Source organism: Melospiza georgiana, chromosome 1 (assembly GCF_028018845.1).
Source record: "Melospiza georgiana isolate bMelGeo1 chromosome 1, bMelGeo1.pri, whole genome shotgun sequence".
Taxonomy (NCBI): Eukaryota; Metazoa; Chordata; class Aves; order Passeriformes; family Passerellidae; genus Melospiza; species Melospiza georgiana.
The window spans coordinates 36,999,525-37,017,801 of NC_080430.1; the positions used below are offsets into that span (position 1 = coordinate 36,999,525).

General features: G+C 38.2%; 1 protein-coding gene across 5 annotated transcripts in view; it reads right to left on the minus strand.

Annotated features, from left to right (window-relative positions):
- SATB1 (SATB homeobox 1) overlaps window positions 1–18,277 on the minus strand; it is a 92,213-nt gene that overhangs the window by 32,353 nt on the left and 41,583 nt on the right. For all 5 annotated transcript variants that reach the window (XM_058030815.1, XM_058030849.1, XM_058030824.1 and 2 more), the window contains exons 6-8: window positions 13,934–14,045; window positions 11,161–11,615; window positions 2,540–2,752 (exon numbers count right to left, since the gene is read on the minus strand). In XM_058030815.1, coding sequence (XP_057886798.1) covers window positions 2,540–2,752; window positions 11,161–11,615; window positions 13,934–14,045 — 780 coding nt within the window. The remainder of the gene's footprint in view (window positions 1–2,539; window positions 2,753–11,160; window positions 11,616–13,933; window positions 14,046–18,277) is intronic.

The window sequence follows — 18,277 nt, forward strand, 5'->3', positions numbered from 1 at the left end:
TTTTTCATGGTTTCATAGTTTAATTGTTTCAAACGTTACACTGGTCTAAAGATTTAATATTAAATATGTTGGCTCTTGTGTAAATTCTGTTGTCAGGATAAACGGTCTGTTTTCTCTTTCAATGGTTATCCGAGAAGCTCACAGTCAAGCTGGAAAAATATTATGCTGTATTCCTGAAAAGTGATCTTTAAATAATTGCTTATAATAAATTTAGTAGTAAGGATGATAGTAGTTTTATTTCCTTAGTAGCAAATATTTAATAAACTGTGGACATTTTGCGGGAGGTATCACAGTAGCAGTTTGCATTGAAAATTTTGCAGTATCCTGACTGTAATTTATTTTTGCTGTGATTTGTAAAGTTATACTTGCCAGTGTTACAACTAGGACAATTTCACTATTATTTCAAGCACCAAGTATTGTAGTTATCTTACCAACACAGATATTTCAATTTTCAAACTTAAGACTGAACACTTAGCAGCAGGTGAACAGCGCTTCAGATGTTTATAGTAGGGAATTCTGGAAACAAGGTCACAAAGAATCACAACTCAGAGGTTTCTACATTCTCAATCTATTCACTAGGGAAAATGTGTGTATTTTGCTGAATGACAGAGAACAGCACAACAACTGGAAAAATAAGTGCTTTGTTCTGTAGACCTCAAGTATTAGTCTATAATGTTTCCTTTTAAACTTGCTTTCCTTTTGAAAAGGATTAAAACAAAAACGTGTGCTGTTTCCACTTTGAACTGTCGCAATTAGGTTAACTATACTCCTTACTCACACTAAAAAAATGAAATGTAATTATGAACAAGAGCACAGTAGAGACAGATAGATTTAGCCCCCCTTTCCCATCAAATTTGGACTTACAGTATGTTTTGTCAGTTAAGAAAACCCCTAAGTCTCACTTTCTTTCTGGCTGCAAGGGATTTATACAGTTTAAAGTGTGAATTAAAACCACTACAAGGACTACCTCTGACTTGACATCCTTCAGGAAGGTCCTGTAATTAACTCTGTTCTTTAGCTGTGAAATTGCCCAAGACCACTTGAGACAGAGTGAGACATTACCTTGGCAGAAAGAGCTAAGTTAAGAAGAAGGGTTAGCCTTGGCTCTGAATTACCTGGGCTGTGGGAGCAGGTACAGATATTAAAACAAACTCAAATGTTATTTTAAACACAGTTATCTCTATTTAACTATTTCCCACAAAAGCATCCCTATGTAAATAGATTCTTGTCCTTTATCTTGAAGAATATCTATAGTGGATTTTACAGACTAAACTCAGTTATGATAAGAAAACTATACCATTAGTACAGCCTGTTTTTTCTGGTAAAAAATTCTTCTCTTGTGAAAAGTGCTGCAGCAGGTCAAGGTGATCTTCTGTCCTCCCTCCTACAATTTTGTTATTTGTTACTTTAGTGTGGTTCTTAGTATCCATTAGCTGAAGGTAACTTAGAAAAATTATCTCAAGAGGAATTTATAGCATTCTGAATGGGTATAGGACATAGTCACAGTCACAAGCCTATGACTAGATAACAAAAACCTGCTGTTTTTTCTCAAAAAAATCACCCATCACAAAATTCCCACAATCCCAAAGCTTTGCTTTGTTTAGCAAAAGTGGACTGTGTATACGGCATGATTACCACATATCTGCAGATCAGTTTGGATTTTCCTTGCATAAGTACAACCTTGAGCCAGAGCAATGCAGAGTATTTCTGAAAATATACAGGTTTTGGAGTGAACCATGTTTCTTTGTGGAAAATCTGTGCATTCCTACTGCTCACATGCATTTCTCATGTACCTTAAAACAAGCATCAGAATTTCCTTGATCAACACAAGGACTGCATCATTGAATCTCTTGATCCCACTCTATCAAACTTTGTAATTTTTGAAGAATTAAATCAAATAAATTTTAGAAAAATCAATAGAAGTTTCATTTTAGCAGATAGTACATGAAGCTTTAATGAGCATATCCAAATAATTCAGAGCAATGGATATAGCAAGCTGTTATTTTAAGCAGTTGTCAGTAGCTCAAGATGGTAAAAGCACGCCCAGCATTATGGGACAGGATCTTCTTTCCCCTATCACTTTAGTTTTACCTGTTTGCTTTCTGGAAAAATAGTTTTTAAGGCACTAGAAGGTACTCACACTTCTGCTTTTATTCCCTCTCAGTTTAATGGTCCAAATCCCTCAAAATCCCTATCTGAAGCTATAACATTAAGAACCTAAGAATTGTAAGATGACAGCTATAAGCTATCATCATCCATGCCCAGTAAAGCTTGTACCTCAATAAAATGAGCAAAAAATTCTGTAGGAACCATAATGGATAGAATTTATCTTAAAATTAGAAAATAGATAGTAATAAAGTGCTACTATCATCCATTATATTTCTTAAATTTAATTTGCAATATGCCCTGCAAGTAATGATTCTACCAATGTTTAAAAAGTGCGACAGCAAAAGGTTTCTTCTTTCTCAGAAAGGTCTCACCCAGGAGGACAGTGAGAGAGCACAAGAAGCAAACCCCAGAGGCAGAGAGAGCAGTTTACTTGTGGAGGCCGGCTGGGCGGTGTGCTGATGAGAGGCGCCGGGCCCATGGCGGACGCTGCGTTCAAGCTCCTTTCCCTTTCGTCCTGGTAAATTCGATCTCGTTCTGCTTCCGGCAGCTGCAAGAAGTTCTGCATAGCCCGAAGGTTTACCAGCAAGGACTGAGAGGCAGTCTTGGGATCCTCTTCTTTTCGGAGGATTTCTGAGAGCAAGCCCTGTAGGGAAGGAAGAAAACACAGGCTCGAGAGTTAGCCTAGGCGAGTGTCCGTAAAACCGTGCTCTGCAAAGCCATTGCTTATCAGTCCTTGTTCTTCTTACCACTGGGCTGGCAATGAGAACAGTAAATGCACAGTTCGCTCCACATAGGATTATATTAATGGCATTTCAGGTAGCAGAGAAGACAGTCTCAATTGTACCCTTAATTTTATTAAGCACCTGTTTTAAATACAACATAAACTGAATCTTCCTAATAGGTCTTCCTCCTTTTACTGGCTTAACTTGTCATGATATTTTTTACAGTCCACAGATAATCATGAGACGTTAAGGATAAGTGAGATACACTGAAGGGTTCTCAGGCTTCACAGGCAAAATGCATACCCAACCTTAAAAAAAGGATTTCACATTTCGAGCAACTTAAATAGATCTTTGAAAGGATGTGATATTTCACAACTAATCTGAGACTATAAACTTGCAACATTTCTAAAATACTGCTTCACTGACTCAGGGCCATGTTTTTTATAAGTCAGTATTTCTTTCTAAGAGTTGCATATTGGAGTTTAACAAGTGAGGAAACTCATTGGATGCCCTCATATTCCACCTTCTTCTTGCACCTTCCTCTCTCTTCATCAGGACAACCCTAATCCTCAAACAGTCCATTGCCTGGGATATTTATATTTAGTGTCAACAGGTATTTGACACCTCCTCTCCCTGCCAGATTCTCCTTTTAAATATGTCAGGCATTCAAAATGCTCTGCTGTCTTGGAGTAACAGGATGGTGATAAGAAAGGTAACTTTTGGAAAAGCAGATGTGAACTACTATTCAAAATAAATATTGTTGCCATGCTGGGAAAGAGAGAGGGTTGGCATGGGAGGCTCTTACTTATAGTGCAACAAGGGAACACACACGTGAATTTCAAGGAATAAGATAACCCAACGTTTATTTTCCTAACAAACTTTTGTAAGTTATTCAGGATAATTGAGGGGTAAATAGAGAGAGGGAAGCAAACAATAAAAAGCCAAAACTAAGATAGGTAATACTGACTGAATATATATATTCCTAAGGGGGTACAAGAGAATGATATGGCCAAGGGAATCTTTTTGGGAAGTCTAATGCCTGCAGCACCTGTGGAAGTTGTCACGTCTCTCAAAGGTCTTATCGTATCAGGCAAAGGACCCTTAGGGAGGTGCTGCTGCAAAGCCACTGCTCTCAAGCAGCTGTGCCTAGGCAGGACCAGGGCCCACCCAGTGTGGGTGTGAGCTCTGCACTTCCCTGCTGGGCGATGAGGACGGAGGTACCAACCACCACACCTCAGCCAGGGTGGTCCTCATGGCCCTGTCTGTGCCTGCATGTGTAACGGGGAAATGGGATGGAAAAAAACCCAACAATCTTTCCAGCATTAAGCATGAAAAATATTTCAGAGGAGGAGGATAGAAAAAAATGCTCTCAGGGGATTCTTTCTTACCACTTTTCATGATCCCTCCTGTTTTCTGGTATCCAGGCAGAAATTTCCCGGAAGGTAAATAAACAAGTTACTGAAAAAGTGGCATTTGGGTCATGTTTTCATTTTTTTTCTTAATGGTTAGTCTAATAATAAATTTACTTATTAGCAAAAACAGCAAATAAATTAGTGTCTATTGTTTTTTCTACTTTTAAGTATTCAAATCCACAGTTAACAGTGTTTGTTAGTGGTAGGGTTACACAATCCACCTCCAGAGGAGGTACAAAATGATTTTGTTCTACTGGAGACACGGAAAAGCTGTCTGCAGAGCACAGGACATAGAGAACATAATAGAAAATCTTATGTTGGAAGGGACCTTTATGATCATTGTGTCCATCTATTAACCGTGCACTGCTAAGCCCACCACTAAACCATATCCCCAAGTACCACATTTATATGTCTTTCAGATACCTCCAGGGATGGTTATTCCACCACTTCCCTATCTGCCTGTTCCAGTGCTGGACAACATTTTTGGAGAAGAAATTCTTCCTGATATCCAATCTAAACATCCCCTGACATAACCTGAGAACATTGTCTCTCACCCTGTTGTTACTTGGCAGAAGAGACCAAAGCCCACATCATTCATCTCCATATAGGTAGCTGTAAACAGTGATTTCTGACTGTTTCTGTGCTGGAGACACCTCTCCATGAATAAATGAGCAAGAAAACGAAAAACGAAAACTCAAGTGGAAAACGAAACTCAAGTGGACTGATCATTGTCAGGAGAGAAGATTCCTTACAAAAAGCCACCCCACTGTCAGCTACAGGAAATGTCCTTAAAAAATAATTTAGCCCACAATAGAAAATGTTTGCTTGAATAAGCCTTAGCCACATAGTGGGCAGCTAAAAAAGTTAGAAAAGGCTGGTGTTCTTGTATAACTTTTCCCTCTTCAATGAAATAAGTAAACAAAGAAAATGGTGTTGATATTTTCTTTTTTTTTTAAACATTTTAGCATTTCCACTGCTGTGGGACACCTCTTGGTGATCAGAAATGCCACTAAGTATTCATTCTCCTCTCTTTCCCAATCACTGTCATGACTCTTTGACCTGGGAGCAGAGCAGAGAATAGCAATGCAGGGAGAGGAGGGGAGATGACAGAGCACAGAGAAAGAAGGCAGGAGGAGTTTGCTTCTAGGCTCTAAACCTAAAGGTCAGAATATGTGAGGAAAATCCATGAAAATGAAGATGTAGCACCAGGTGCAGGCAGACTTAGAACACATTTTGCCTGCTTCACATATTATTTCATTGCTACTATTTCAATTTTTGAGCACAAAACTTTAGCTAAAAGTTGCTAGACAGGGTGTACAATGGGAAAAATCCTAGAAAGAAAACATTGGCTCTCACATTCCGGCCTGTGCTGATGTGGACAGATTAACTGTCCATTTTACCAGGCTTAAACTGGTATTCCAAGATACTAGTCTTGGTGTGATCTCCTGATACTGTACCTCGAATTGCATAAAAACTAAGCTTGTTTTGCAAAGAGATTATAAATACTGTTAGGCTCAGAGCCCTCATCAATGTTCCTCCCTTCTTTCCCTTTGCAATGGAAATGTATTTTTTTAAATATTCCCAGGTTCCATTGGAAAAAAAAAAAAAAAAAAGCAAGTTTACATGTCATCACAAGTATAATTCATTACTAATGGCACAAAAATGTTCAATAAATATTATCAAGGCTTTCAAAAGCTCATTACAAATTCTTTAAAAATGGAGATAAATTAAAGTGTCTGCCAATATGAACAAAAACACTGCCTGTCTGGCCCCCAGTATGTCTCCTCCTTGAACATAATCACTGATTCAAATAGATTTTTATCAGTGTGATAGAACTTCAAAGCTTCCAGAAGAAACATGCAATTTGCCCAAACCTTCCCAAAACACACAGAACATCCCTGAACACTATCCCTCTTGGTGGCAGAGCCATCCTATCCTATGTCCAGGTGGAAGATTATTCCCAAACTCCACTCCCAAGCCTGGACCCTAGCCAAGTAAGTTATAAGCAGACACATTCATCTATGTCGCTTAGTAGCAAGAGGAGAGCTGTCATGATAGTGTAATAGCACCTTTTTACCTTTTATTCAATAGTGATATGGATAGTGTACTTTTTCTTAAATTACACTATGAAGAATTATATGAATACAGTGGCAATTTCTGTTATACTTAAGCAGGCAAATTTCTCTCTACCACATAATTTACAGAACTCAAATTCAATAAAACATTACATGATGGTCCATTACTGTTATCAATTTTGAATAATCCATCTTCATTTTTCATTTTACTGGAAAATAAAGTGTGCCAAAGACAAAGTGGAAGGAAAAAAAAAAGTAGTGCCTGAGAAGGTGGCTTGTGTAAACTTAGATTTTGTTTTACAATTACACAGAGCCACTTAGTGCATCCAAGCATTCTCCTTCAAAATAGCATTTGCCCAGAATTAGCATGAGCACAGTCCTAAATACACAGAAGTTTTCACGTATGAGAAAAGGCATTATACATGAATGAAAGGCAGTACATGCTGGCAGCTAATATTTTAAACAAGCATGAGGCTCAAGTAGAAAGAAAGGAGAGAGAAAACTGGGAAACACTGAGAAATATTCAAAAACCTTCCAATCAAGCACCATCGCTTGTGGCAAAAGTTCAGACAGAGAAAAGCAGCAAAAAGCACTCTTCCTTCTTGCATAAAGACAGAGCCATGAGGTCACCTCTGTGTAACAGCACTCAAGTCCCTGCAGCAAACCTTACAGCTGAAAGTGTACACAGAGAGAGGCAGCCCCCGGTTCCAGTTCCAGCCACAACATGACTAACATAACTCCTTGGTCGCACAGTCCGGGCTCGTCACCCTGCCATGCACCAGGCTAAGCTGCGCCTTCCAGTCAAATGTCAGACTGTGGGAACTCAAGCCTTTCGCTTCCTGACTCATGCTAACATCTAGAAACACACAACACAAATGGGAGAGGAGTTTATTTATTTGTTTAGGGCTCTGAGGGCAGTTCAGCCCAACAAATGTTGACGTTGCACTCCAGCTTTAAGAACAAAACACAGAAGAGTTTAAACTCCCACTTTAACTTAATATTTGAAACAGCAGGCAGAGCTTCTCTGCTGACAGGGGCCTGTGGGGGGGCTACCCCAATGCCTCTTTCACTGTCACCCTGGCTGCTCGGGGCTACCCAAGGCAGCAAACTGATCAACAACTGATCATTTTCTAGCCTGCAAAGCACAAGAAAATAGGGAACTTGCTCTTTCAGGACAGTAGAGGTATCTGCACAGTGCACTGACATCAGCTAAAACAAAATATTATATTTATTATTTTGATGAACTGGCAACTGAAACATAAGCATCCCAATTTACCAAAATTATCCTGGCAGACTGGAGACCTTTGGACACCTTGCTTGAGGTGAAACTCAGATCTGCCAGCACAAGTACTAACTCAACAAAGTTTTCCACGGTGCGCTGAAAGGAGGTGCTAACAGGATTCAACCTGTTTCTTTGCATCCAGTGAGTTGGAATCATAACTGCTGAAGGATAAGCAAAACCTCAGATCCTACTTCGTGTACTCTGAAGACTTCCTAGACTGACTATAGAGAAATTCCATCCGCCGAAACTACGTCTGCTCCCTGCAACAGTTGTCCTATTGTGCCTGTATAGATGTGAAAGTTTCATTCAAGTTATAGGCATCTGGACCTTGATTAAAGTTTACAAAGCACATTCCTGAGAATTCAGTTTTGAAATTTGGAACTTAAGGGTGGGGGAAATTATTCAAGAACACATTAAAGTCGCATTCTTTCTTAAGTCTCGCTTCTAAGGTGTACCTAAGGGGTTTTTTTCTCAGCTTTATAGATAATTAGTAATAGTAAAAAAAAATACTCTCTAGTTCTCAGAAATATCTTTACCAAACTCTTGGATTGTGGAAAGATAGGAAATATTTCTAGTTGACATTTTTGCAGCCAAATTAAAAAATCTTGAAAATTATGATCAAGTGTTGAATTACCACACTACACTGGGAGAAACTTCCAACCCAAAAGCCACCACAAAATTCTGTATTCATATTGTAGAGCATAAGTCTGAAAAATAAAAGCATCTTCGGCCAATTTCGAACTCCATTTTATTGCCTAAACATTGAGCTAAATAACTCTTAATTTATAGATTGCTTCCTTCCTTAACTTTTACACTGAAAGCAAATCTCTCCCCTCATCTGAGACTGTATCTTGACACCAGGGTTTTCTTGCACAGAACTCCGAACCAATTTCAGCGAGTCCTTACGCCTTTAGAAACTGATGGCATGATATGGTCCCTGGACACGGCTCAAATATGCTTATGACAGTTTCAAAAATGTCACTGGTAAGCCTGAGTTAGCTTTCTATCTCAGAAAACAGAGCATGAATTTCAACAAGCATTTTCACTTTTCTAGCAAAAAACCCCCAAAACTTAGGATATTACATCACTGTAAGAAAATAACTCCTCAACTGCATCAGTTATTAAAGTACTATCCTAATTTTAGCTCAATGTGATGTATCCTTCAATAAGCTGTGAGGAATTCAGAAATACAGCAAACAGAGCAAATTTTTAAATTTTTCATGTAAAAATTGCTGGTACCAGTGTTTATCATAGGATATTACCTGTCACTATGGGTAAAATTAACAATTTCCAGGTTTGTAAAGGTCAAATGCACCTGCAACAAACTCTTCTGTACTTCAGTGGGGCTTTGCTTCATATGAAAAGTATGCTGAGATATTTCTTGGCAGAACTGAGATTGACACTCTTTAGGCTCCTAGTATTCTTCCTTTTTGCTCTGTATGTTTGCCACAAAATATAACAAATATTGCAAAATCTTTCCTAGGTAACTGTGAATACTAACTTGATTAGCAAAAACAATTTGTAGGATGTAGGAATACTACTCTGTGTTCTTTCGCATAGATTTGATTGAAAATTGCCAAAATATATAGGTGTTATTCATATCACTTTAGGAGAATTGTTTTCCATGTTCATTTTGGGGTTTCCTCCCAGTTCTGGGTCACTCTCAACACATTTTACCAAGCTGGTACACCACAAAGTCTGGAGAAGAACTGAACTTAAACAAATATCTAATAACATTTGTAGTAAGAAAAATACATAGCAATACATATTTTAATATATATTTGGTGTAATAATACTAATATTAAAGTAAAGAATCAGTATTTGCACTAGAAATCTTTTTCTACAGTTGCATTCATCACATTGAAAGAGCATTTTCTCCTACTCTGTCATAAAAATTCAATGTCCAGTCAGAACCAATCATCCTTGTATTTCAGGTAACAAGTACTGCTTATGCACAAAGGAATTGCCAAAAGCTGTATGCAAAACTAGCTGACAAAAACTGACCACTTCAGAGGGGGGAAAGCTTAAATAAATGTGGTTTTAGGCAAACATAAGAAAGAAGTAAATATAAAATAAACTTTATTTTCTGAATTACTTGCTTGGCTTTTTTGTCCAGGTAAGATGGCAGCTGCAAACCACTGTAACATGAAGCTACTACTATTGCTTTAATACCTTAGAGTATTAATAATTAAATTTTTAAACACTGCATGAAACAAGAGTCACTTATTTGTAAATATAACAACTAACACTGCCTGGACCTAACTTAATGTAAATAATCCTTGCATGAGTTCATGTAAGCAATGAAATTTGGTATGGAAGGCCCAGATCTTGAAAACCTCCTCTGCTGTAAAGAGGAAAGACACACACACACACACACAGAGCCCTACAGAAAATTCACACAATTACTCTACTTTCTTTTAGTTAAAGGAGGATGTAAAATATTGTAAGGCAATAGTAATTCGGAACAATTATAAATGACATGCTGATTCAAACCTGCACAAGAGCATATGAAACAGAATTTTTATTCTCTAAGCTATGTAGGGAGAAACAAAAACGCTTCAAGAGAAGCTCAAATTATAATATTTTTGTTATACTATAATCTACATGGGCAAATTGTTCCCTAAGTATGTGTTTTCATTTAAAAATTGGGAACCCAAAGCAAATTTACCTATGTCTTTTTTAAATATTTCCCATTTTACAATGTCCTATTAAAAATATTTTATTTTGTGTTATAACATATTTTTAAAATTTTGACATCTTATTATTTGCATCCAATATACTGACATTTCTTCTATAATTTCTGCTTGATTAAATTCCATGCAACATGGCATTAAGTTAAATTCATAGAGCAGAATAAATTATAACAGGGTTAGCTTCTAAAACAGGTGTAAAAAATAACACATTTTAGTGTTACTTATCAGCTTTGCTAGGGCTGGCTTTTTCTGCATTGAAGAGCTGAAGTATATGTTCTGACGTGGACACCGGCAAGCTCAGCAACTACTGCTTTTGCAACAAACTACAAAAATACGTGAAGAGAGTAGATGATCTAGAGATAAAGCTTTTAATTTTTAATCTCTTCAGAAGCCTGAAAAGATGTTATTAGGACTTTCACGGGGAAATAATAGAAATAAATGCAAGTATAGATAAAAGACCATCTCCAGTACACCTGTGAAAGAAGCCAGGGTGTTCAGTGCATGCAGGTGGTCAGAGCGGGTACAACTCTACAACACAAAAGGCAATCTGTTGGTGACTTTGTGAATGGCTCTGCACAGAGCTGTTCATTTCCTTTACTGGGAAATTCAGCTATTCATAAACCATCACAACTGGAGAGGAACCATGCTTCCTGTAAGAACAGTGCATATTTCCACAAACCAGTCCCTGAGGATTTCAGTACTTGGTCAACATGGACAGTAATCCTGCAAGAAAGCATGGTTCCTTCAGAGGAGCTAAGAGACAAGGTAGAAATGACCAGGCAGACTTAGAAGACGGCAATTACTAATTAGAGAGAGAAAGAAGAGACTCTTAGACTTTAAAAAAAATGACAAAAACGACGGACTGACCTGAGTTCGGTTAAAAGCCACGCGTGCAAATACTGCCTGTGAGATTCCTGCTCGTTTCAATTCATCACGGACCCACTGGTAGATTTCGGAAGACACCTCTGTGTTCGTTGAGACCTGCTGCTCCAACGGCTTGTTCATGGATCTACTGACAGGAGGAGGGTGGTTCAAGTACTGCTGGTTTAAGGACTGCTGGGCTAGAAGTCTGTTCACTGCATACTGCTGGTTCAGCAACTGGGCCATGACCAGCTGCTGATTTACCAGCTGAGGGCTAATGGGAGTAGATACAAGTCCAGGGTGCAGGTTTGGAAGCGGGGTCCGAACTGATGGTTGACTACCATGAGAAAGCTGAACAGGAGATGGAGGCTGTTCGGCTGTGTTCCCTGGGACTGGCTGCTGACCGAAGTTGACATGGTTGGCACCTTGCTGGGATAGTTCAGAAAGACTATCCATCTCAACTACAGCAGAAAAGAAACATTGAAAAGGCCAACATCAGACTGAAAATCACAACCTTGACTGTCCTCACAAGACATGCTAATAAAAATAAACAAATGTAAAATGGTGCAATGCAACCCAACCATGAGCAGGGCTGCTGCATTCCACTGTGACAGACACAGGGGACTTCAGACAAAGCAGTAAACAACTAGAGATGGGGCAAAGACGAGACAAAAATCCACTCTGTGCTGGAGATGATGCAGGTGAAACAGCAAGTGCATCTGTGCAAAGGGTAAGGAGGGCTTTTGCAGGAAAACATGTCCCAGCCAGAGAGACAGAAGCTCCTGGTGACTGGTTTTGCTCCTCCCATGAGGTCCCTGCCATGACATCTGCAGTTCCCAGCCACTGGAAATCTGTAATAAGTAGGGTGAGGTGCAGACCTCCCTATGCTCTGCTAATTTCTAGATGCTGCATCAATTGTATGGGACTGCTAGGAACTAGTATAATTTATGTAAATTACACAGATGGGCTGCTTTATCTTGCAACCATGTATGCATGGTTTTTTTCAGTGACTTGCAACATGGTTGAATTTTTTCTTATATTAACTCATCTGTCTTTGACACACCCTCCTTTTTAAATAACAGCACAGTTTTTTAAACTACAAGAGTTCTTCCAGTTCCCCTCTTGTGCACGATTAAACAATATAAAGTAACTCAAGGTTGATATGAAGGAGTCTCCTTTTTATCAGCATTTGTAACTTTTTTTATTCTAGGGCTTTAGCAGCTCTGGTCTGGAAATAGCCTTAAGCAAATAAGCTTTTTCTAAAAACCAGAAGTCCAGTATTTTCACAAAAGTGTTGTAGCAATTTTTTTTCTTATCCTAGTAAGACTTTTTTTTTCAAGGCAGTGTCTGAGCTTGTCACAGTAGTTATGATCTTCACTAACAGTCATCAGTGCAAGGCCACCCCTTCCTCCACAAGTATCAGATCTGGATGAAGAAATCGGCACTTGGATTCCCACCTGCAGCCCCCTCTTCCTCCCCTGTCTTGTTGCAGGCAGAAATTTGATAAATAAAAAACAAGCCAGTTGTTCTGCAGAGATTTCTGGTGTCCATAGCCGGGATCAATACCCAAGCAGCGGATCTGCTACCCCTCACACAGTTGGCTTTGGGGGCAATGCTGCTGCCTCTTCTGCCAGTATCATTTTACACAAGAATACACAAACACACATTTTCTATTCGCTGGTTTCACTGACTCCAAGTGAATGGAAGATGAATCTGTCTTGGCAGAGCGTATAAATAAAATTTTGCAGGGGTTGCCCCATATATGAGCACTGCTGCAAAGGACGTGGGAGAGGCGGCTGTGGAAAGGTCATTCTGCCCATATGGCCCCTCTGCTGCCACACACATGGACCACCTGAAACCAAGTGAAGTCTTCCCACTAAATTTGGTGGTCTCAGAAGAAGGGTTCCATGTTGCACAGGAGGTACAAAGCAGATTAAGGAAAGAAACTGCCTTTTTTCACTCAGGGAAAGTAGAGATCAACCCAAGTGGGCCATTCACTCGGAACAGTAATTCAAGCAATTATCACAAAAGTGATGCATTGTCTTCATTACAGCCTTAAGCTATAAAAGGCAAGGAACCCGTTTGGGTAGATGAATGATTTTGCCTCAAATACTGAAAGCTAAGTCAAGCTCAAAATTCAATCCAAATTGAGGTCCTATTTCTCCATTTTGTTGAAATCTATGTAGAAATTTTCTGACATATTGTTCAGAATTATGTGAACAGGTTTAAGAAAAATAAAAGGTATCACAGAATTGACAGATTTTCTTTTTCTCAATAATTCACTTGTGCTTGCAACAAGCAAACAATTGTCACAACCACTATTTGTTAAAAGTAATTGAAATTAGGGTCCCAAGGTTAGAGAAAGATATGAATTTATAAAATTACAGCATTCTTGCTGGAAGGTAGTGATAACTGTAGAAGCCTGTTTCTTTAAATATACATTAGCCAGCACGAAAAAGAAAATACATACATTAAAAAATCAGTTCGTCACAGATCCAGGAACAGGTTTTCTAAACAATTATTCTGGGTGGTAGAAGATCTCTAGATTTACAGAATGACAGCTTTACATCTCTGGCAACCCAAGTCAGCTTGGCTGTTTCAATAGCAAATATTTATTTAAATGAATTCTTTCACTATATATGTACTTTCTACATCTACTCATCAAAAGCATCCTAAACTTATCGTGAAGGGAACTGGCTTCTTATTTGACTGTGACAGACCTCAATGTGACACATAATGGTATGTAACCACCATCAAGGCAATTTTTTTTTTTGCTTACCCATCATATCTTTTGCCTTCTTGAAATGTTTATACCACCTTCCAAATTCCTGACATTTTGCTGCTGAGACATTTGCATAGTAAGTGCTGTTCACAATGGAAGAAATCATACTCTGTGTGAAAAGGGGAGAAGAAAAAAAAAATCTGTAATACAGAGCAGTACAAGTCAAAGCACAAATTATTTCAATTGTTGAGCCAATATATTTTTAAAGTTTGAGAACCATGTTGCATTTAAAATCCTATCATCCGAAGCCTTTTAAAAAACTCATTAATTGAGCATGAAAACTAACCAAGGTATATTGTAAATGGGAGCAAAAATAGCAGATGTACTAAGGGAAGAACAAAGTTATCGACCAAGAAACATCATGCAATTGGATGGGCTCTAGACACAAGATGCTAATCTTGAAAGTGAATTGTGTTCATCCTATTTCTGCTTTTAAATTTGATTGACCCTTCACACACCCACACAGACATACAATTCCTACATTGCCTTTACAAAGGCAAGCAGTGACCCAAGTTACCCATGTACAGTTCCTCTGTGCCACTTATCACAGAGTCGACACCAAAAAATCACAGGATAAAACTTTATCTGAATGACCTATGAATACGATAAAATATGGGATTTATAGTAGAATAAAATATGTATCTAACAACCCAAGATGAACCCTTGTTTTTCCTAAAACAGGGTATTTTAAGGGATTTGCAAAAACAGGCTTATGAAAAGCTTATTGTCATGTCTAATTCTGTAACTGAGTATTAGCTGTAAAATAGACCAAAGGAAGATCAAGATGATTTTTTCTCAAAGGTTCTCGAGATATCAGATAGCTACAGTGAGAAATTTACCTTCTGCTCAGTTTTGACCAATTTTAAAATAGTGGAATTTACAATGCATAAAACTTTCAGTTCCAGTACATTCTTTTACAAATCAGTTAAGACTAAGCCTTGCAAAATGAGATAATGTTCCATCTTGAAAATTATACTCAGTATATGATGTATGAACAACAAAATTAGCAAATATACTTTCAACAGACTGAACTTTGCCACCCTTTCAATTTCTGTGTGGAAAGTAGTTACTTTTGGCTTAACTACAAGAATTGTCCAGCGTATCAAAACAGCAGTGACAGTCAAGAAGACAAAGCTTTGATTATTACATTTTTTCACTACTTAGCATGTAACATTTAGACATATTTGTGCTGTCTGAAGAATCATTTAGAGCATCAACCCTTTGTTACACCAACTACAATAGCCACTGGAAGGAAGAGCCTGGAGTAGAAATGCAAAAAATGTTAAGTTCTTCTTTTAAAAGCCTAATTCAATTTCTGACTAAAAGTACCTTCCTTACTGATCTCAGTGAAGTTCATTATAACCATTTTCTAAGGCACTGCTCAGTAGCAAGCTGTTCGTGGAGGCTCAGAACTCCGAGAGTGAGGCAGCATTATTTATGCCAAATGTGGATATCCCCTACTCACCAGGCACATATTTTAATGTTTCTCCGAATCACCAAAATTCTTGCCATTTCTTGATATTAATCTGTTGTTTCTGAAACTAGCTAGAAGTCTCTTGTCAATGGTATAAAAGAAGAGTGAAATTTTAATAATCTAGCCTGAAGGACCAGAACCAAGCTCAGCTGATCCCAATTGCAGTTTCCAGTATAAGAGCAGTATACTTAAGGTTTAATATGTTAAAAATTATCTTTTAAGCTCCTTTATAGATTGAACCATCTTAAACATGGGCACATGATATATAAGGTGTGATTCTAAAAGTCCTGTGGATCTGAGCTGGCAAATTATGTGACTGCGCAGACTACTGCAGAAACTGCAGATCTCTATGTGCAAAATGGGGACCTGCACCTGTCAGAGGCTATCATCCCACACCAGCTCATGTGTATTTTGCAGATGTCATTTACACTTCAAGGTGGGTTTCTCTTATTTTACTTTGCCCCTTTCAGATTTGTTCTCCTGCCCAACTAACTTAAAGTATGAAAACACGTATATTAATTTTAGTAAATTACCTATTATTGAAGATGTTTGTCTAAGATTTTCTAGTGCTCCCTCCCATGTAATTTTACAAAAACAATACACAAATGATATGGCAGTTTGCAACACATCCCCTGCTTCTTCAGGAATAAATTTAATGCAGTTACTTTACAACCAAATAGGGGACTGGTCTGTTTAAGGAACACTGCTGGGAGTTTTAGTTTCTCTGACACAATGTGAATTTCAAGTTTTGATGGCTAACACTGTGATGGCACTCCTGCTCTTCAAAGTGGATTAAAAAAAAAAAAAAAGACAGACATTATAAACACATTTAAAAATGAAAATTATCCTGCATTTTCTTTGAGAACACTTCATGCAAACATTCAAGTGATATTACCTACGGTAAGAATCCTCATCAGGAGGAATCAATGATTTATTTACTAATTCACTGAAGGCAAAATTTTACAAGCCAGATAAAATATTATTACCTTGTTAACTCAGAAAATATCTTGACAACACTGAATTTCATTGTTTCTATTCTTTATTTATTGTCATTAAACGTGCAGTCACATCAGTGCAGAGAGATGCACTTGGCTATAGAAATTTCCTGTTGCTATAGAATTCTTGTACATTTTAATACCAATCTACATATATAACTCTCTGGTATGCTTATGGCCTAAAACTTAAGATTAACCCCATGAGCTAGTGGTCTTCAGAGATTCACTATCTAGACTGAAGGCATATTGATGCTTTTCATATTACGTGGCTCATTACCAGCGAGGAGTTCCCCATGTCTCGAATTATCAATAATCAAAATCAAAATTATTGTATTTGAAGCACATCATATCCTGGTACTACTGCACATATCCTCCTTATCTGTGAGGCACAGAGGCAGATGCCCTCCCCATACAAGGATGACGAGTATAAATATATCATACGAATATTCAAATGCATCACATGCATCATTCATAATCAGATTTCTTTTTCATATGTTACAAAGAAAATTGAGAGAATGCAAAAACTGGTCACGCACACGCAATCTTATCTCCTTGTAGTTTATCCACAAAAGTAAGTTGTGAGCCTTCAAGATCTCAAATTTCCCTCTTTTCCCTCTCCCATATCTCCCTCCCCCCAACCACATCACTTGCAGTCATGTTCTGAGAATCGGGAGATCTCATCTGAAATGGTGCCACCTTCACAGAAATCCCACTATTCTGGAATGATACCATCTGCTGCAGCCCAAGTGCTCTTTTTTTAGCCAAATAAGTTAATTATAATTAGGCATCCAACAACTGTGTGAAGGTAGGGGTAGAATTTGTTCTGAGGTTCAGCTGAGGTTCACCCAGCGTAGATTGAACCAAATCCCATTTTCTCTGGAAGATTAAATACCAGAGATTAAATACCAGACACCATCTTTTTCTCAAAGAAGTTGGGGAACTCCCTGGGGAAATATCATAAATCTCAAGCAGGAATCGTTTCATATGCCCATCAAACGAAACCCAATAAAATGGTAGCATCAGACACCTTTTGTTTTGTGCCAGAATCTAACGCAAGGTGCATCCTGCAAGATACGGGAAGGACCCGAGCCTTTCATGCCGGCTCATTGCTGCAGCCACTGCTGCAGGTGCTTCAAGGGAGGCATTTCTGAGTCATTGCCTCTAACACTGCTCTTCAACCAGGTGAAGTGTTGCTCGATCGTCACTAAAAGTATACTGTTGTCCTTTTTGCAAAACAACAAAAACAATGTTAATCAGGTTAATTCAATCATCTAAACCAAAACTGTTCATGCTTTTCTGCCAAATCAACCAACCACAGCAAAATCTGTTATCAGTGATTGCTCAGCTTCCAGTCAAAAAAGCTTTTAACCCCCACAGTCCCAAAACTTCCACTAAATAACCTTAAAATTATTTTTATATGGGCAGAATAAGGTTGTTTTCATGCCTCATGAAGGGGTACTTGGGCTGCAGTATTTACACAGAGCAAATACATGCTAACAGACTTAGGAGAGAGTAACAGACACAGCAGCTTCCTAGAACAACTCGGCTGAATTAGATATCAGGGATCCCTTTGCAATTTAAACATTTTTCTCAAAAGAAGCACTGTAACCAAAACTTATTTAGGCCTTGCAGGTTGTTTAACTAGGAAAAAAAAATCTGAGCTTTTTAGCAACTCATTCATTGGTGTTTAAAGCTTCAAGCCTGCTCAGTGGAAGGGGCAAGGGCTGCAACAACTTATTTACACAATTATCTAAATACGATTAAACAGCTGATGGACAAATATTAAACTGGAAAATGTATAGTCATTTCAGCTTAATGTAATCCCCTTTCTGTAAACACCCAAGATGATTTTTTTTCAACCAGAACAGTCCT